At 44.5% G+C, this 21,912-nt stretch overlaps 1 protein-coding gene across 1 annotated transcript; it reads right to left on the bottom strand.

Annotated features, from left to right (window-relative positions):
• Nucleotides 1-4,058: 4,058 nt before the first annotated feature.
• On the bottom strand, nt 4,059-21,465 carry FNBP4 (formin binding protein 4). The gene is given in 18 exon segments (XM_018559742.1): nt 4,059-4,230; nt 5,488-5,645; nt 7,059-7,318; nt 7,408-7,531; nt 7,852-7,956; nt 7,958-8,043; nt 9,478-9,662; nt 10,583-10,716; nt 11,548-11,652; nt 12,875-12,987; nt 13,165-13,354; nt 14,693-15,016; nt 16,459-16,576; nt 16,737-16,884; nt 16,972-17,164; nt 18,242-18,378; nt 19,547-19,630; nt 21,301-21,465. Coding segments are annotated over 18 exon segments (2,661 nt in total). The 5' UTR covers nt 21,407-21,465; the 3' UTR covers nt 4,059-4,139.
• Between the last annotated feature and the right edge of the window lie 447 nt (nt 21,466-21,912).

Below are 21,912 nucleotides of genomic sequence, written 5' to 3'. Positions count from 1 at the left end.
ACGCCAAAGCGCCCCCCCCCCCCCCCCCCCTCACACCTTTATGTATAAACCAGCTTCAATGTCACATCCATCAGAGGAGACAATCAACCACTCGATGGGCTCAGAGGTAATAGATAGAGCAGGGAAGGGTTAAAATGCTGTGTACCCTTTCAGGGAGATTTCCCTGCACTTCCTGTTCTGACACCTGTAATGTGGACAGGAAGTAAGAAGAAATCTCTCAACAGAGACGCATTAGAGAACTCCAAGAAGAAGAAGAAAAAAAAAATATGTTATCCACCCTGGTAGTGGGGCTCCCCCCGCACTGCAAGGGTTAACTGCTCGTTTTCATCTAGGGACTACAATTAAAAAGTTACTGCCCCCTCCTCCCACGCTGCAGCAGTATGTCCCCAGGCATCATGTCAGTGTAAAGAACATGATGACTCAGGGGCTTTAGATCGCTGGAGCGGACCGGTCTAAGAGCAAACCGGCTCAGAGGATCAGGCGAGTATAATGGTATATAACGAGCACTGAACCTTCGGTGCGGGGGCAGCCTCACTGCAAGGGTGTATATGGTTCCCGGAGTTCTTCTTTAAAACATGACGGAAGAGCTAACACTTCAATTCTGCCCAAAACACTTAGAAGACAAAAAAGAAAAAGGTTGTCCTGCCTTGGCCTTTCCTGGGATCCTGCAATGGCGACCCGCACTGACCAGCTGTTGTGTCCCAAAATATATATTAGGGCAAAAAACAAAACCACACCAACTAAACATATGCAATTCATGCAGATCTCCCCACGATTTATCCCTTCATAGAACATGCAAATACAGAAAAATATCTGCTGCCGCTCCACCAGAAACTCTCAGCTCCCAAGTCCTGTTGTAGGCTGAGCGGACTACGTGGTGTCAGCCCTGCCCAAACTACTCTGACCCACCTACTCTCCCATCTCCACAGCATCAATCCTTTAGTCCCAGGATAGGGACTGCTGGAGATAATTATTCTCTATGATATAACCCCGGACTGGACAGCTCTGACTTTCTGGCAGGCTCAGCAGGTATCTTTTTGCACTTATCAGATATAACAAAACATTTTGAATGGTATATTTAACAGACACAACGGGAGCAGATAAGAGAAGTCTATTGTTGGGGTTTACATACATTGAATAACCACCTCAGAGGCTGCTGGGGATGCTCAGATCTGCTTGGCCTGGACGAAGGACTCGGGAGTCCGGCAACCCGCTCATCCTAGAGGAGAGCACTGTATAGCTGTTGCACTTTATTGGCAAGCCTCTTTAACGTGGACCCTACCCATAATAAACCAATAAAACAAAAAGTTCCCTCATTAATCAAACTGCTGGCCACATGACAATCTTCAAAGCTTCCAAGCAGAACTCCGGGCAAGACATTTCATAACCCTTGTAGTGGGGCTACAACCGCACGCTGCAAGGGTTAACGGCTCGTCTTCATCTAGGGACTAAAATAACAAATGTTATATTCAACCGATCCTCAGAGCCAGCCGGCTGTCACAGCACTCCCTCTCTACTCCTACGCTGCAGCCATGATATGTCCCCTCGGCATCCTCACTTCCTATACACTGTGTACAGAACGTGATGACTCGGGACCTTAGATACTGTAGCGGAAGGAACCAGTCTAAGTGCCGGCCGTCTCTGAAGATAAGAGGAGTATAACTTTAACGGAGATGAAAGGGAGCAGTTAGGATGGGGGGTGGGGGTAGCCAAATTGAACGGGTTAATACAATTTGTATGCCCAGAGTTCTTTCAATTGGAAACAAATGATAAATCAATGGTCCATAACGATTTACCGCAATCATTCCCCAGCTTCCAGTGGAAAAGCATCACAAATACTTGAATTGGCATTCAGGTCCTTGAAAGAAGTTTCCACCGTCTGGGTGCTCGAAGCTGGGAAACGATTAATCAGTTTCCACCCCAATTTAGATTGCTTGAAATCAGGAAACGATTGACACGATGGCCGGGAAATGGACCGATCAATTCCATCAAATGGTTTTGTTTTCCAATGAAAAGTTGCTGAAACGAATCCAGAATTTCCACATGTGGGGCTGGAACTCGGCTTCAGCGGGTGCAGCAATCTGAAGCATCATGGATGGGTAAAGCTGCAGCTCTGCCATTGGCATACACTGGTGGACTACAAGCACCATCGCAGATTTCAGTCTGATGACAAATACCGTGTTTCCCCGAAAATAAGACACGGTCTGATATTTTTTTGGGCTAAAAACAAAACACACACTAGGTCTCATTTTTGGGTAGGTTTTTGTTTTTTTATGTACAACAATCCACACTTATTCATGTAGAAAAATATGGTGATCAGGGCAATCAGGGGTGCCGTACCTTTCCAAGAGCAATTTGGTAACCAATCGCTGGTCAGAATGAGCGAAGCGCGCTTTCACTATCCATTCCTCACAGGCGGAGTGCATTTGGTATCACCCCGCCTGTGACAGGAGCCGACACTGTAGAGGAAGCATCGGCTTATGCAGCTCTGCTCCATCCACTGCCGCCTCGCTTCCTTTAGAGCTGGCTTTGTTGGCACCGCTGATTCTGTCCTGCCTCTCCCGCGGCTCTTTAAGTTCCCCCTTATGCTACCACTGGCCCTGGGAAAGGTCACAATTAGGTCTTATTTTCGGGCTAGGTCTTCTATTTTAGCAATTCCCAAAAATAGTACTAGGTCTTATTTTTGGGGAAACAGGGTATGAAGAGCCCAGACGTCTGCCTCTGCTTACAGACACCCTAGCAGCAGCGTTGGACCCCTTTGTATTTTTATACCAAGGAGTGGGAATGGTCAGGGAAGGGTTACTCCAAAGACAGACAGACATTGCGCAGTTTTACCTTTTAAAGCCAAACTCAGGGATCTTTGTACAAGTCACCCTCGTGCTGCTAAAGGTGCCCCCATACACAGTGTGAATTTTGGCTGGTTCCTGAGGAACCGACCGAAGTCCAGGTAGTGTGTGCCACCATTGGCCGGCATCCCTCGATCAGCTGATCAAAGGAGCTGGTCAGAAAATCTTCGTACGAACACAGCTGGCAGCCAATGAGCTGCCGGCTCTGGTCGAGTATTAGGCAATACTTCTTCCACATCCCGGTGCTCTTCTCTGATGCTGCAGACGGTCCCTCTCCATCAGGCCTATTGGTCCTACATTGTATGCGTTATCAGCATGCGACCACTGGGCCTGATCACCTGAGAAAAGAGGCTTTTGGGAGGGGGACCAGCTGAACATTAGGAGTAAAAGCCTGCTGGAGGAAGAAGTATTAGGCCTCATTCACAAGAGAAAAAGCCCTGTGCTCTATAGGAGTAAGCCGCCCTACGTTCACCCGCTCTGCACGTCCGTACTCGTACACTGACAGGATGGATCCTGTCTGCGTCCGAGCCAGGACACCAGCACAGACATGCACTAGGGGTGAGCGTAGTCTCAGAGAAAGACGGGGGCTGAGTACTAATCACACGCAGCACCTGTCCTTCCCGGGAGCTGCCCGATACGGCCGCAGCACGGAGCCTTGAATGAGGCCTTATAGGTTATTCCTCTCCCGCCTGCCTTAGACTTAAAAAGCATTTAACCCCGGCAGTGCTGGGGGGTATTTAGTTTTAAATCCCAGAGTTTCGCTTTAGTAGCAAAAGCAGCACTTCTATCAAAACCAAAAATCATTTATTTCTCCTAGCATGAGATGCGATTTCATCTGTCCTAAAAGATGTCTGCCATCGCAGAATTACCATCTGGTGACTGGGTCAGAAAGGCTCAGATTGTACAGAACACATCAGGAAAGTGCTGCATGACAATCAGGGGGTATAAAACAGATCCAATCATCCTCAAAGACGGTCCCCTACTGGCACTTGCCACTTGATCACAGAGAGGCGGGACATCAGTTATGAAGGAATGTACCTCAAGGTGATGAGGATCCGGGAAAAGGTCAAAGTAAATAAATACAAAACCAAATAAAATAGAACGGTTCGAGGAACATACAGAAGAAAAAAAAAAGGCAGCTCTGCATAAGAGAAGAAAAACCATCAAAGGCCAGAGGGGTGACAGCTGGTGACAAGTCGTGCCAACTCCGGGGGTAAAGGGGGGAGGAAGGGGTTTTGTTTTTTTACAGTAACAGTTGTGAAGTAAGAAAGTATACAAGTGTACAAAAAGTGGTCACGTGCTTTTTTCCGTTTTCCGCCTCTTCAGCCTCTGTCGCCAATCTGCAGGAAGGGCTTCGAAATTGGCATTCTTCTCTGCCATGCCGCTGAAATGCAGATCACATACAAAACAGATTAGGCTGCAATGCAACTGAAGTGGGGGGAGGGGGGGTTGATGTATGTGCACCTATAGGTGTATGCAGAAATATTAAAATGATGCACCGCGCTGGGGGCAGATTCACAGACGCACCGCGCTGGGGGCAGATTCACAGACCCTTTTTGACCTAGTGACTACTGTCACCAGACAGATGGAAAATCTAAAAATTTACAGTTGTCACTGGAATTGGAAATGACGGTAACGGGGGCACCGATTCCAGCAACAGTTTGCTATTAGGAAATTTCTTTAAAATGACTGTTGTGTCTCCAGGTCAGAAAGTAGGGGGGAATCTCCGCAAATGGGACATGCTTTTGTTTTTCTAAATCAGGTTCTATTTCTGTCTTACTCAATCCAAAACTTTAAACGAAAAAGAAAAAGAAGAAGAAAAAGAAGAAGAAATAATTTGGCTTTAGACGGGTTCAGCTCCTGTGTGACTTTCTCAGATCCGAGTAGATCTAATGCAGTTATATGCTCTGTACTAGAGATGCACCGATAACTTTCCGGTATTGAGTACCGATATTTTTCTCCGGTACTCGCCAATACCGGAAATCCCATTAAGGAAGCCAAGTGGCATGTGATGACTCGCCGCCCGGCTTCCTGATTAGCCCGATAGCCTGCTCCCTGGTGAAGTGGCTTCCTGGGCAATCAGGAGCCCTGACACCGAAAGTTCCGGTATCAGGATAAGGATCGGGAGCATTTGGACGCGTAGTTTGGGCAAGTACTCGCCCAAATACTCGGTATTGGTGCATCCCTATTCTACACCTATAATGCAGTTTGAGCCTTATTAGAAGGCATGTTGTCAATCAGCACAATATAGTGGGAGGAGATGCACAAATGTAGTACGCAGTGAAGATATTGAATGGCAATAAAGGGGGAAATTGTAGCCAAGCGCATGTTAGATCACATTACAGATTGATGTTGATATCATGCATCTCCCTCAGCGTGGTGATAAGGTTCTTGTCTACCCTTCTACGATTTGTTCCCACTTGTCCTTGTTTAATGTGACAGATGCTTATTTCATTTATAATGAACATGTTTGATATTTCTGATCCGATTGGTTCTCTTGCACCGGTTTTCCTGTCTTCGATCTTAAAGTACGTGTTCATTTTTGATTTGTAGGTTTAAAATGAATAAAACTTTTTGCAATGGAAAAGGGGAAAATGCTAAGTGACTGTAATTCGTAATTTGCCCAGCTCCTAACCAATACCTGCTCATCTGATGAACCTTCCACTCCTCAATACGTTTTTGGTTAACAACACATCGGTCCTCATCGCTGGAGCTAGAATTCTCCTCCTCATCCAGCTCCTTCTGGATGTTCTGCCACTTCTGGACCAGGGAGGGCATCTTAACTTTACTCTTCTTAACCTACAGACAAGATCAGAGAAGATGATCAGAGACTAGAAGCACAAATTTATGGGACTCTTTATCTAAATCCCACCAGGAAGCTCCACACACACACACACACACACACACACACACACACACACGTATTTCACATTTGTGTTTGCTGTGTTAGCAAGAAGGCGCAGGCTGAAAGAGAAAACAAATAGAACAGATTGCTCTGTCAATGTTTATGAGCACAAAGTGACATTAAAGCCAAAATCCACCCCAATGCTGGTATAAGGACTTACCTTAAATGATGCCTCTTGATCCGATCTTCTTTCCAGTAGTATTCACCAGTCTCTCCAGCGCTGGTCTCTGATCCAGCGCTGACTCCTGTTTCTTACTGTCCCACAGAGTCTCTGCGCGTGCACACTGCCTGCATTGACTTACCCGTGTCTCTACTGTGCATCTGCCTGCCCCGTGATCCCTTGCGGCCACCCGAGAATCTTCCGATCTTCGGACAGGAGCAAGTGGCGGAGACACAGGTAAGTTTGAACCCTTTTAACTTTCTTTAATATTTTTGCATATATCAACTGCTTGCTAGCAGTAGATATATGCATAAAATACAAAAGGGTTTAATGATCCTTTAAGAATAAAGCCACAACAGTCTCTGGGAAACCTAAAAATGTATCAAGGTAAACTTCATATATTTATATCTTGTTTAGGATAAGTGTGGGGAGTGGTAATGTGTTTGTTGTTGGGAAACCTTGCATAGGGGGAGAGATAGCCACTCAATTTTTATTGCATGTCTGTGAGAGGAACTGAGAGAAATTTCTAAAATGTACCACAGACGGGGAATTCCCTAATCCATCCAAAACTAAGGGGAAAAAAAAAAGTACATATAATTAATGAAGTAGGAATGTCCAGATACCAGTGTCGATACTTGTCATATTCACGAGAACTATCAGGGATGCAGCTGGGACCTGGCTCTGGTGCTCCACCACTGTCCTGAAATCATTAGTTTATCTAAAACAATACAGACTGTCACATGACAACAAAAATGTATCAGTACTTGTATCTGTGAGGACTTTGAGAAGTACTTGTACTTGAAAAAATGGTATCAGTGCATCCCTTATTTATATATTTAATTTTTTTTTATAAATTATGCATTAAAATGGGAATGTACAAATCCCAGGAGCTCCGTGCGTTCCTTACAAATGACAGCTGCCTCCTAATTTTTGAGTTTTTCTCTAGTCTAGTCTTGGAGCTGCAAAAGTATCTGTACTTGTACCGAGTACGGTACTTGGTATCTGAACATCCCTAAATGAAAGGTTTGCTGGAAAGTAACATCATTATTGTGAATTCATTAAATAAAGGAGCCCTGCAGCTCTAAATACGATACCTGAGCACTACCAAAGAGCAGTTCTTGTACTGAGCAAGTAAATAACACAATACCTTTAGTTTTTTTGACTTTTTCAGCTTCTCTGTTGCTTGTGGCTTGCTTGGAGGTGGTGGTGGTGCTTGCGAGGGTGGGGCCTGTGGCTCTGGCACTGTCGGAATCGGTATGTTTGCATGTGGCATCACAAGTGGTATAGGTGGCACCATAGTACTGCTTGGAATAGTATACTCCAAACTGCTCATCACCAGAGGTGCAGGGACTTGGAGGGGAAGTCCCATATAACTGGGTGCAACATTCATAGTAGTTATGGCAGGGCCTGATGGAATAAAAGCACTGAAATGTTATCCAAGTTGCTCACAAGCCAAAAACCAACCACACTACAGAGGAAAGTAAATCAATCCTGACCTGCAGAGATGGCCTGCTGAGTGTACAGCACAGGACAACTTCCTATTGTCACCGTTTGTTCTGCAAACACATCTGTGGCTTTTCTCTTTGAGACTTTTCCAGATACAGCTTGCTCATGTTTCACCTGAAATGACAAGAACAAATATGTTATCTTATAGTCCAAACACATAGGTCTCAAATTCTGCTCCGATTAGAAACCAAATGAACCTCTGCTGTTCAAAAATGTAATGCCTGGGGCCCCTACTGGCCTTAAGGAGGAACTGAATTCTGGAAGTTGTGCCCAAAAAGTGCAGGCAAAAGTGTTGCCTGTGATCTCCCTTCAGCTGATCCTTTCCCATTACTAACTTTCCAAATGCGCCTTGAGGCTATTAAAACATGTGGCCCTTCATTGCTGGCACAAGCCCCTATAAATTTAATCCAGTCTTTTACAAATCGTGCCCTTACCTTAGGAGCAGGTATCTCAATATTGACAGAGGTGATGACTATGTCCTCCATTCCTGGGACTGGTGGTTCAACATTGTCATCTTCTTCCATTTCAACCTCCTCTATCTAAAGGCAGAGGGGGCTGATGAGCATAGTTCCAGTACTGACCGACTGGTGCGCTGGGGGGTGTTGGTGCTTTAGCAGAGACGGAATCTGGAAGAGAGAACAATAAACATAATAAATACAATAAAAACTTACAATACAATCTTCAAACTAGTTGCACCCAAAATGTGTCAAAATTTTAGCTTATTAATTCACAGTTTTTATTTAACCCATGTTTTATTTAGTGGTCTGTACGACTACTGTGCCTGACCAGCACCTTCACCTCAGCAGGCTGATGAATCACCCAAGTAAGGTTATTGATTCCCTATCTGGCAGGGGAGCATGGATCCCAAGACTAACACATCCATCCATACACACACAATATTGTCAAAAGAATTGGGAGACCGCTCCAAATCATTGGATTCAAGTGTTCTGTGAAATTTCCTTTCTACCAAATATTCCACGGTCAACTGTTAGTGGTATTATAACAAAGTGGATCTTCATGGAATGGGTTTCCATGGCCGAGCAGCTGCATCCAAGGCTAACATCACCGAGTGCAATGCAAAGCGTCGGATGCCGTGCTGTAAAGCACGCCGCCACTGGGCTCTAGAGAAGTGGAGACGTGTTCTCTGGAGTGACAAATCACACTTCTCTGTCTGGCAATCCGATGGACATGTCTGGGTTTGGCAGTTGCCAGGAGAACGGTACTTGCCTGACTGCATTGTGCCAAGTGTAAAGTTTGGTGGAGGGGGATTATGGAGGGGGGTGTTTCTCAGGGGTTGGGCTTGGTGCCTTAGTTCCAGTGAAGGGAATTCTTAAGGCATCAGCATACCAAGACATTTTGAACAAATTTCATGCTCCCAACTTTGTGGGAACAGTTTGGGGATGGCCCCTTCCTGTTCCAACATGACTGCGCACCAGTGCACCAAGCAAGGTCCATAAAGACATGGATTAGCGAGTTTGGGGTGGAGGAACTTGACTGGCCTGCTCAGAGTCCTGACCTCAACCCGATAGAACACCTTTGGGATAAATTAGAGCGGAGACTGCGAGCCCGGCCTTCTCGTCCAACATCAGTACCTGACCTCACAAATGGTCCAACATTCCCATAGACACACTCCTAAACCTTGTGGACGCCTTCCCAGAAGAGTTGAAGCTGTTATAGCTGCAAAGGGTGGGCCAACTCAATATTGAACCTTCAGGATTGGGACTGGGATTCAGCGAAAAGTTCATGTGCGTGTAAAGGCCGGCGTCCCAATACTTTTGGCAATATAGTGTATCTATCTATATATAACAAATCATACATTAAAACAGGGATCCACAAATCCCAGGAGCCCCTTAACCAATGTTCCTTAAAAATGACAGCTGCCTCCTAACGTTTGAGTTTTTCTGTAAACCAGTCTTGGAGCTGGAATAGTATCTGTACTTGTACGGAGTACGGTACTTGGTATCTGCGCATCCCTAGTTTGTACATTACAAAATGTTATGGAATAAAACAAACACAAATGAATTACAATAAACAAATATTGAAGGGAAAATAAAAAATACCTGGGATACTTGGTGGCTGAGGAGGAAGAGCCGGGACACCTTCAGCCTTGTCCTTTTCAGCCAATTTAGAGGCTGCTTGGATTCTACTTTGGGGTGCAGACCCCTCCTCTTCATCATCCACATCGGGAAACTCCCACTGTGACTCTCCTGAGATTTCGTTAACATAGAAATAACGCCTATGATTCCTGAATCACAAAAAACAGACAAAGATTTTAAATATCCGCCCCTCGGATATTCGCCCAATAAGGTCCTCACTCCCACAGCTGCAAATCAGCCAACAGGAGGGAACCTGGCAAAAATGATCTCAACTTTAAAGGAAAAAATGCCATCCTAAAACTGGCTGGCATTGGTTTGCAGAGCATCGTTATGCGACTCTGAACACAGGGCAAGCCCTAGACACTAGATCAGAATTAAGATAACAAATTGCTTAAATGCTTAATACAGCTGGGGATGGTTGACACCACCATTCTGGGAATAAGTTCAAATGTGATATCCGCAGGAATTAAATAGGTATGTGTATATTTTCTTAGAGCTGAAAGATAAGAGAGCAAAGATCTTCAATTAAAGCACAAAGTACAGAAAAAAAAAGCCATCAACAAAAAAATTAATAACAATAATCATAAAAAGAAGACAAAATATAAAAAAAAGAAATAAGTTTGGTCTGACCTGTATCACGGGAGGCATCTTGTTCTTCATCGACGCTTGGGGCCATGAAGCTTGCCGTAACTTCACTGGTTCAAGACGGGAAAGGATAAGGATCCAGATCCTGAAATGGTCACAGAGCTCGCGCATGCGCATCCCCCTGTCCCTGCCCCATCAGTGCACCTGGCACTGGGAGTGAGTATTAACCAACCTTTTTTTTTTTTTTTTGTCCACTCAGGAAAGGCTTTACATGGACAAAATGCATACACAGTTATGAGAAAAAAAAACTTAAGTTTCTCCAATGTGCAGGCCCAAGCGCTCACTGTGCTCCAGGGATCTGCCCACCCAGAACCTAAAGTGCGGCCATGTTCAGTCTCCAGACAGATGAGGTCACGAGGTCAGGTGGTGATGTCACAAGTCATGTTTTGAGATGTGAAAGGTGAAAATTGGGGAAGATTCGTACCTGTCCCAGTGGCAGGACCAGCCTTTAGGGGTGGCGTTAATTTCATACTGTTTTATTTGTTCAGATGCGTCTTGCAGTTTACGTTTCAGGTAGCTTCCAGTGAGTGCCCCTTCCCTCCAATCTGAGATTCGAGTCTGTAGGAGACAACAAAAGAAATACATTTATGCAGCTGTGAGCACAGGGGACTGGGATTCAATACCCTCCAAATGTACGATCTGGGTTCTGCTTTCCTCTCTAGTGTGCCAGTCTCCGCTTACAACTCACATTCTCCGAACATCTTAAAGGGCTTTCCAGTTATAATAGAAACCCTTTTTCTACTTCTGACTAGGGATGCACCGATATCGGTATTTCAGTATCGAGTACCGATATTTATTTTTTGGGTACTCGCTGATACTGAATACCGGAAGTCCCATTCAGGAAGCCAGGCGGCGTGTAATGACTCGCCACCTGGCTTCCTGATTAGCAGGGAAGCTGTCCCCATGCATCTCGTCAACTATTGACGAGAAAGCATTGAGCCGGCTTTCTGGCCAATCAGGAAGCTTGGTGCTCTGTAATAACGCAGCGCCCGGCTTCCTGATTGACCGGGAAGCCGGCTCCATGCTCCCTCGTCATGATTGGCCAGCAAGCCGGCTCAATGCTTTCTCATCATGAGGTGACGAGAAGCATGGAGCCGGCTTCCCGGCCAATCTGGAAGCCGCGCAGCGTGTAATGACGTGCTGCCCAACTTCCTGATACCGGAAGTATCGGGCTAGGCACTGGAGCATTTGGGCGAGTACGAGTACTCGCCATCGATACTGATACAAGTATCGGTGCATCCCTACTTTGGACCCAAGACAAGAGACATGACTTGCTTGTTTCAGCTGGATTGGAAGTTAGAGACTCCACCTGAAGTACATCATTTTTGAAACCACCTAGTAAAACATGATGCAATAAATACAACACCGGACAAGGCTGGAAACACTCACCTCAGTTTGAAACAACAGCACGTGGAAGTTGGACACAGATTGCCTGTTTATGCCCAAAAATTCCAGTTTACTGATTAGACTATTAGCCAGCTCTCCAATCTGGAACTGCATTAGAAAAAAATAATAATTGTTACTGCAAAATATTCATTGACTTTGCTAAACATAAACCATACACTCTGTACAAGCAAGCCAAATACAAATGTAAATGAAAACCATGTACAAAAATAGAAAAGGGTTTTTAAAAAGGCACCAAATCACACATTTGATTTAAATATAATGTTATTCCGAAGTTAAAAAAATATTAAAAGATTTTACAAAAATGTCTGTTTCAATTGCTTGTTATCCAGAAGAATTAAGTTCCAACAGAAATTAGCTACCACCTCCTGGGTCCCCCAAAAGGGAGGAAAAAGTCATATCAGCATCTTAAATCGTCTAAACTCCCAAATGTAGTGATTCCTCCAATTGGAGAGTCACCCAGATCCCAGACACCTTTCGCTGTATGCTTTCTCAAGAAGAATAGGAGGTAGTCTGATTACTGAAACACAAAGAATAGACGAGCCAAGCCTCCAAGCAACGCCAGACCAGCTCCACAACCGTAACCCATAAGGGGCTATGTAAGCGAACGATAAGTCCCCTATAGAGCAAAAATGTGTATCCAGACCTTATCGCTAATGTTATTAGCGAAAACGGTTATATTTCAGGGGTTGGGCTTGACCCCTTAGTTCCAGTGAAGGTAACACTTAAAAGGAGAACTACGGGCTAAGTGTTTTTCCCCCATAGTCCTAAGGGTCAGGGGAGGACATAAACTAGCATCCTCCCGTGACCCAAAGCTCAGTATATCGCGAGCTACAGCTCGCGATATACTGAGACCACCGCAGCCTCATAGTTCTCCTTTAAGGCATCAGCATACCAAGACATTTTGGACAATTTAATTCTCCCAACTTTGTGGGAACAGTTTGGGGATGGCCCCTTCATGCTCCAACATGACTGCGCACCAGTGCACAAAGCAAGGTCCATAAAAGACATGGGTGAGTGAGTTTGGGGTGGAGGAACTTGACTGGCCTGCACAGAGTCCTGACCTGAACCCGATAGAACACCTTTGAGATGAATTAGAGCGGAGACTGCGAGCCCGGCCTTCTCCTCCAACATCAGTACCTGACCTCACAAATACGCTTCTGGAAGAATGGTCAAACATTCCCATAGACTCCTAAACCTTGTGGACGCCTTCCCAGAAGAGTGGAAGCTGTTATAGCGGCAAAGGGTGGGCAAACTCAATATTGAACCCTTTAGCATTTTTTTTAGAACACCAAGAGGACTCAAGAATTACCTTTAGATCATCATCTTCCTCATCCCCTTGCTTTGGAGCCGGTTTCACTGGTGCAGCTTCACTCTCGGGCTCTTTTACAGGAGCTGGACACTCTGCAGCTTCTGCCACTATTTCTAAACACAAGGGAAAAAAGAATTATAAACAAAATGAGCCCAGAGATATGAAAGGAATCAAAACATGGTGAGGAAAGGATCTTCACATTTTAAAAGCAACCCTATCGTTCAGTATTGAATGAACTGCGTCCTATGGTCGACAGGCCAAGAAATCTTACAAACTCTGCATTATCTCACCAGTCTCTGGCGTATCCCGACCCGTCTTGCAGGAGCTGCGACTAGTTGACTCGGGGCTGGCTGATGGAACAAACACCTTCCACTTGCTGAGAACAGGTTTCGCCTTCAGTTCATCTGACTGGCTGAAGTCTGAACGTGGGCTGGACTCAGACAGACTGACATCCCCTTCTTCTAGCGCTCTGAGCTCAGCCTGTTAATAGGAGAATACCAGGTTGTATTTTCAAACAGTGCAAAAAAACAAAACACTCCAAATGTTGCCAGGCAAAAGAAGCTGTAAGGAATTATACAAAAAGTACACACTAGAGACACCTTAAACATTAGCAGCATTATTAGCAGATAGAAAGGCTATAAATCTCAAAGCAAGCTGCAGCTGTGCCACGGAGGTAAGTAGCTGGGATAAGAGTGGTGGGATTTCGTGTAAATTAGTTCCAAGGATATATAAAAATCCTAACAATGAAATTCTCTTATTTTGTCCCTTTTGGTCTGTTAAATATAGAATTAAAATCTGGATGAAAGGATCAGAAATTGTCAGTTGATATTGCCAGAAATTTGTGAGTTGATAAACTTGCTGTGCCCTGACTGTATCAGTTACATTGTTCTTAAGCTGGCCATACACCTATAGATTACCTGCAGATTTTCTATGGTCAGATGGAAAAAGTGCAAGATTCCTCCATCTACGCTAAACTGTGTGGATGGAGAAATATTCCACTGGGCCAAGTTTCACTATCTTGCTAGCCGGACCCGCTGGCTCTCAAAAAGCCTGAACAATGCCTGCATCCAATCAGATTGTCCAGGTATTTTGACAGCCAGTGGGACTGTCTAGCAAGATACTGAAACTTGGCCCAGAGGAAGATTCCTCCATCCACACAGTTTAGCGCAGATAAAAGGAATCTGTGGCACTTTTTCCATCCGACCATAGAAAATCTGCAGATAATCTAGAGGTGAATGGTTGGCTTTACACATCTCTGAGGACACCAGAACCACGTCCTTCTATGTAACAGAGAAGAGGGGTGGATTAATCAAGTACTATTCTGTTTCTGCTGTCCTGATACAGCAGGGTAATTGTTATCCTGGAATAGAAGCGAGTTACTAGTAGAAAGACCAGGTAAAAGTTAAAAAAAAAAAAAAAAAAAAAAAGCTTGAAGAAAACGAATGCCGCCGCCCGCACATATAAGGTGGTAAGCTGCAGTATATTATGTTTTTAGGTATAGAGATGCTTTCAGCAGAGCTAGGGGAAGGTGGGTTAAGGTTAGTTTTGTCAGGTACAGCTTCCCTTTACTGAACATATTTTCTGATGCAAGAAAACACCCTCAGAAGCATATGAAAAAAGTAGCCATTTAACTTTTAGACGCCATATTAGTTTCAAGGTTGTGACGTTGTTCCTATTCAGCTCTATTACAAGTTTTAAGCTGCTGGTCCAGAACAAGCATGCCTTCTTCATTCGTCAGGAAATATTAACCTCTAATGGAAACTTCTCACAGAGTGGTTTGTCTTCATGGGATCTCTCTTTTAACATACAAGGATATACCTTCTTCCTCTCCAGCACTCTCTCCAGTTCCAGAGTATCCTGCTCCTCCATTTCTTCCTCGCTCTCTCCAGACTGCACAGTACTACAGACATCTTCCTGGACCTGTTCATCAGCAGCCAGCTCAATATCAGCGCAGACGGCAGCCATGTCTTCTTCCTCTTCAACGGCAGCTTCAACCACATCTTCTTTACATATGACTCGCCGCCTCCAGCGATCCTCCTCTTCTTTCACAGAATCTGGTAACAGCGGGGCGAGCAGAGATGCTGCCACACCCACTCGGTCCTCCTCTTTGTTGGAAAGGGCTTGGATTCCCTCATTCACCTCCTAGGATACAAAAGTCCAGTTTATTGCACGCTAGGATAAGTAATGCATTCTGAATAAAATGCGCAAGCATAGGGGGCTTCCTTAAATAAGGCCGTTACCAGCCCCGCCCCCTCCACCCACAAACAAGACATCAATCTCTTTTTGCCTTAGCAGTCAGGGAAGTTCAAGAAAAATGGCCTTGCACCACTTACAAGAAACTTAGAAGCTACTGCTTCCTAACTTGGTTGTTAAAGCATTCAAATATAAAAATGGCAGCTCGTGATTGTTATTATACAGGATTTATATAGCGCCAACAGTTTGTGCAGCACTTTACAATATAAGGAAGACATTACAGTTAAAATACAAATCAAGACAAGATGGAAAGTAGGGCCCTACCCATGAGAGCTTACAATCTAAAATAATAATGACTATATTGTAAACATTAAAGAAAATCTTGTTTAATGGAGAGCCTGTCTTGCCCTCTTACACAACAACCAATGGGAGGGCATCTTAGGGTACCCATTCACCAAACTGTTTTGTGTGGTCTAGGGTGCCCCCTTATGCTGAAAGTACACAGTATAGAATCCTCGACTTTTCCTCTCACTAGTCTGTGGGATACAGTGAGGAAGCTCAACAGCAAGTAGCAGTGAACTCACTGTGCTGTGGAAGGCAAGGAGCATGACAAAGCTTTGAATGTCAGCAAAAGCCAAGGCCTCTGTAAAGTGCAACGTTATACAGCATTAGGGGGCACCATGGGTGCACACAAGAAAATCTGATTTAACCTAGTATTAAAGGCTGGGTACATCAAGGAATAAAAACACCCAGCGCATTTCTAATAGCCCCCCCACTTACCTGCAGCCACTCGTCTCCTCCACCGTGACTGAGAAGATAGACATGTTTTCCTGCACTTCCTGGTTGCCTGGGAGGGTACTGAGGGCAGAGAATCCATAGGCTCAACTTATGAATGCAAGGGTGGGGGGCTTGGCAAGCCGCACGGTGTGTGTGTCTATGGACTCACACAGCTAGGTGCGGGCACAGCCATGACTATCCATGTACGAGTGTCTCCACAGCAGTTGTAGCTGATGGAGGAACTTGTATGGAGCGGGTTAGCGGTCTGGATAACACTTGAGAATGAGGAAATTTAAAAAAAAAAAAAAAAAAAGCTAAAAAAACCTTTTTTTTTTTTAAGCAGGTCTGGCAACCATAAAAAAAACAACAACAAAAAAAACCCCAAAAAGGTTTAATGTCACTAAAAATATAAGCATGGTAGTCAGACATTTGTGCTTGAGCTATTTTGGGACTCAGGGACAGATATGAATTGTATTCTTTAAGCTTAGAACTTGTCAGCATTAAAAATACACACAAGAAAAAAAAAGAAAAAAAAAGGAGGAAATATACTTGCAGGCATCTTACTCTAAGGCTTTACTGCTACTTATAGCCCTAATGAATACACAACCACATACCTTCTTTGGTTCTCTTTTGGGAAGAACTGGCATGCTGCTGACGGCTGGGCCTGTGGTATCTTCTTTCACCTCTGGAGCAGTCTCGGATGCAACTATGTTGGTTAAGTCTGAAGACTCACTGCTGAAAGCCAACAACATTCCATACATTACATATTTACATTACAGCCAATGTATGTAAAGCTGCACTTGCCAGCCAGGACCTTGATGTAAAACATTCCATTATAACTTACATTTAGTACTTATGGGGAAGAGCAGAAATCAAAAAATGAAGACCTCACCTGTTTGTATATCCTTGAGCTCCCTGTACTTGGGTAGCCAGACATTGAGGAAGCTGCCATGTCACTTCATTACTCTGAATGTTCCAATAGTAATAACAGCCGGTGTTCTCCTCCCACACTTCCTGCCAGTCTCCCATGTCGACTGCAGCTAAAGCAACATACAATTAGAAATCAATTATATTGAACAGTTCACACAGAAGAAGTTCGTCCAGAACTCAGATATGTATATTCTTACCTCCAGCCAGAGAACACTGAGTGTCATAATGCCACAAATCCCCTGTGGCATTTGGATCTGCTCCATTATGAGTAGCTGAGGTCACGCTGTGAGAATCCTTTGGATTTGGCCTTGGAGGAGTTGGTGGAGGAGCTGCAGAAGTGGCTGTATCTTCCCCTCCAGAAGATGCAGGAGCTGTAATAGCATCTATCTCCTGATAAAAAAGGAAACCTTTAGGATATTGAGATACAAATGCAAAGAATATTGCAATGTATGGACATTGTGCAGTTCCTTTCACCAATATTGAGGGCGATGTCTTTCAACCCATTCCTGCCTGCAGTTTCTATATTAATATTTCCCAGGATGATGCCCCATGCTGAGGATATGTTCATAAACATCATTCCTTTGACGACTACCAGTTGATACACTGCACAGCTATTGTCAAACTCAGCCACCGCTGACAGCTTTGGTCCCCACTAGCAATTCAAAACCAAAGTGATTTCCAAATACGTGTTCACTATGTCAGCTATGACATACTGATCACATGCAGTGTGAATGTTGCACTGAGAAATAATAGAGCATAAAGAGAATTAAATAATGCTACTAAGGACATTGAAGCTTTAATGACCTCTGGGAACAAAACAGTTAAAAGAGAACTATGGCCCAATCTTTTTTGGCCATAGTTCTCTTTAGGGTCACAGGAGGACATTTACTATGCCCTCCTGTGACCCAAAACTCAGCATATAGTGGGCTATTGTCCGCTATATGCCGACAGTGCAGAGCTGCGCTGTGGCCAGAAAAAGTCATGACAATATTTTCGGGGATCCACCCCGCCTATCTAATTGACAGCTGGCTCTGCCTCTCTAGAGCCAGCTGTGCTCACCCACTCCCCCTTCTGTCCCCCCTATGAGCGCAGAAGGAACAGAGAGGGGAGGGGGGAATCACTGCGCGGAGCGGTGACTGACGGACATCCCTCTCCGCAGGGAGAAGATAGTGAACTGAGTGATCAGGGGTATGTGACCGCACAGTTCTCGATTAATAGAGCTGAAGTGTGACAGCTTCAGTGTCACAGGTTGACTCTAATTATGGGGATGAGTGTTTTTCACTCTCCCCATAGTTCTCCTTTAAAGAAGATTCCCACTTAAAAAAATCAAGTATTTCTGCAACTCAGAAACAGCAAATGCAAACACCTAGAACTAAAGTGCATGGAATGGGATGCCAACTTTGCTACACAGTGTACACCAGTGGTGGATATGTATTTGCATCCAGTGCACATGTGTTAAGTTCTTACCGCAAGGAAGTTGGCCAGAGTACTGTCAATGTCAGCGGGAGTATTTGCTTTTGTAGCAGGGGTAGGCTTGGAGTTCTCTGACAAGTCACCTTCTTCATCATCGCTGTCTGTGTATGCCCCAAGCAGACAAAGACCACCTGTAGATTTAAAACAGATTAGACCAACTGTGTAGTCGGAGAATATTAAAGTGACACTAAACTAAGCAGTTTAAAATATTATAAATTCATTCAAGCACCTTAACTATTAACAAAAATGTATGTTATTTGTGTATCACTCGTCTGTAGATCCTCAAATCATTTCTGAATTGGTGCTGACACTGTGCTTCCTTCTGTTCCCCATGGTCCCTGTGTATGTTATAAAGTAGCCACCACATCAAGCTCACTCCCATGATGGACTACAATCTAAATACAAATTATTAAACCAAACGTGAGATTGTAGTCCATCACAGGAGTGAGCTTGGTGTGGTGGCTACTTTATAAGACACACAAAATATCTGAACCAAAGAAAAACAATACACTGAAGCTTATCAGTCCTTAAATATGGTGGCTGCATTAGTTTTCATCTTTCAATATAAGAAAATGTTCAAAGTACCTGATGATCTTGAAATTACTAAAGATAGCTTGGAAGGAAGCCAACGTTTGTGAACTACACATTTTGTTCCGAAAATGATGAGAGTGGCTTAGAACAACCACCATGGCTTTCCCCAAAGATACAGAGTAGTGAGTGAGTGTAGCAATCTTAGGACAGGAAGTGTGTTATTTGCAGGATTATCAGACGAACATAAAATTAAAAAAAAACGGTCTACATTGAGGGACTGGTAAGCTGCAATATATGAAATTTGTGTTCTTGGATTTAGATATACTTCAAGTTCCGACAGTAAACCAAGGGTGTGAATGGATGATTTTAGATTGGGGGTAAATGACTGTAAGAGGGGCCAAAAAAGAAAATGGTTTGGGAGCAGGTTGCAGAGGATACATGCAAATAGGGAATTCATCTCTGGAGACTCTATTTCTTCTTTCTGCTTTGAATATTGAGAAAACCAGGGAATCCCTCGCTTGCACGTCTTTAGATGTAAATGGCTTCCAGATTTAGCTCATGACAAGCCAAGAGCATATTTAAACAGATGCTGGGGAAGTCTTCTTTAAAATAACACCAGAACACCCTGCAGCTTCTATCCCCCTCAGTTCATCTATTTTGGTAAAACCCTAGGCACATCACTAAAGAATTCTACTGTATAGAGAATGGTTTCAAGGTTACTGACATTAAACCCAAACCTAACGACCACTACAGTGCCATGCAGCTTACCTGTAGGCTTTACCACTACAGGCTTCACTTCGGGGATCATTCCTGTAGTGGGAAGAGCAATGACCTTCTGGGAATCTGTATCATCTGTCAGTGGGGAAAAAAAGCCAAGTGAATACATTTACCATAACAGCATTGCAGTAGTTACACCAATTACTAGAGGTCAGGCTGATTTGAGCTATGTTGTGTTTTCATTTAACAAAAGCTTTTTTTCTCTTTCACAGCCTGATACCTCTTTTCTAAAGCTTTCGGCTGTAAAAAAAATAAAAATACATGAATGTGGTTAATACCCATATGAAATTATGGGCCGAGTAAAATAATTAAAAGAGAACTATGGCCCAACCTTTTTTTGCCATAGTTCTCTTCAGGGTCACAGGAGGGCATTTACTAATGTCCTCCTGTGACCCAAAACTCAGCATATAGCGGACGCACCACAGAGCCGTGCTGCTGTTGGGATCCATCCCACCACCTGATTTTGACAGCTGGCTCTGTCTCTCTAGAGGGCACAGGGCTTGGGTTTGTTAGGCCTTGCACTTCCTGTCCTACAATGTCTGCATGCGTCCATATACTTACCGTGCGTCTCTCAGCTGAGAATGTGAACTGTGCATGCACCCCCCCCCCCAAGATGCTTTGCGGCCGCCCGAGAATTTTCAAATTTTCGGACGGGAGCGCGCAGGGAAGAAACAGGTAAGTATTAACCTTTTTTAAAGCGTTTTGGTTTTTTTTTTTACACTTTTTGCATATATCTAGTAGATATATGCCAAAAAAACAGAGGGTTTAATAACCCTTTACGTTTTTAAGGGGGAGGTGGGATAAGAGTTCTAATGATGAGGATTTTGCCTGTATGTGTTTGTACAGTGAATTGTCTAGAACTGTTTATTTATAATATGAATTTGATCATGTGATGCAAGTTGATTTTTTAGAAAATAAACAAAAAATTATTCTTGAAAAACATTTTTTTTCTACCAAGCAGCAGATTATTAGGTGGCTTGGGGGAAATTGGAGTGCCCAGGGAGAGAACCCACAAAAACACAGGAACAAAAGAAAGAATGAAAACTTCTGACAGCGCCCTGTACTGTAATGACAGGGTGTACTCACACAGAATATGCTGACACTTCAAGAAGAAGTTAACTTAACAAAACCAGTTTAACTACCAAACAGCTTAGGACAGACATTTTTATTTCACAATCTGTTTGAATAGCATGGACAAAAGGCTAGAACCTTTGTTATATTTTAAAGCCCAATTCCAGACTCAAACCCCTCAACTTCCAGGATCCTCCTTCTCCCCCCACCAGTCCAAACCACTGAGGCATCCCCTGCCCTATTCAGGTGCCAGCTGTAACAGACCCTGTTGAATGTAAACAAAGAGGACAGGGATGCCGCCTGTCATTAAGCAAATGCAGAAATGGCCCCATTTGGTCGACGTCAGTGCAATCCCCGTCCCTTTCTTCACACTAAGCTGTTGGCCAGGAAATCTCCCAGAGGGCTAATTTGTCTCAGTGTTGGGTTCTCAAACTTTAAGCAAATAAACAGAGTCATTATAAACGCTGGTCACAAAGCTCAAGTGGTCAGTGTAGGGCAGCGAACGCAGCTCTAGAGAGCATAGGCGGCCACCATACAGTGACACTGAGGCCTGCTCTGGCACAGACACGAGCCCTGTAGCTGTGTACGCCGCCACTGCGCTCCATTGATGAGAAAGAGTTGACGTGCTCCCCTCCCCCACACCGCCGCTCCCTACGCACCAGCCGCGGGCTTACCATCCGAACCAGAGCCGGCCTCCTCCCGGGTGGCAGCGCGGGGTCCTGGAGGGGAGAGTTGAAGTATAGGTCTCCGGCCTGACACAGTCCGTGTCTTCTTCCCCATGAGAGCGCGCAGGGGCTCCCCTCACAGCTCGGGTCGCGGAACTAACACGTCACTTCCGGGCGCCGGTCCGCTGTCATGCAGTCTAGCTTTCCCGTCAAGCCCGTGATCCCCAATGTCTGTCTTTTCCTTCTCTCTTCTGGAAACAAACCTGTGAGCGAAATAGTACGGACGTACACCTGTCTGTTCCGGTGCATTGCTAACATGCGTTGCTCTAAATGTAGCCACACTAATCTGCAAATACACAACGCATGGGGGTAGGCGTTGGTACTGTGCATTATGCTGCAACACAGGTGCATTCCCTAGAGATTTGGGGTGCTGTTGAACATGAATGGCACCGCAGTGCACTAATGTTCGTATGGTACGTTAATAGCATATTGCGCAACGCATAAATGGATCTTTAAAGTGGAACTACAACCTCTTACAGCCAACAAAGGCGCCATCTTGGCCTCTATTTGGATTGCAGTTGCCCACGCAGCTGCACATGTGATCAGCTATGACAACAGACG

The sequence above is a fragment of the Nanorana parkeri genome, unplaced genomic scaffold, assembly GCF_000935625.1.
Source record: "Nanorana parkeri isolate BGI_ZX_2015 unplaced genomic scaffold, ASM93562v1 scaffold414, whole genome shotgun sequence".
Taxonomy (NCBI): domain Eukaryota; kingdom Metazoa; phylum Chordata; class Amphibia; order Anura; family Dicroglossidae; genus Nanorana; species Nanorana parkeri.
Note: the sequence above shows the minus strand (reverse complement) of the source record. Positions and strands in the feature narration are given on the sequence as shown.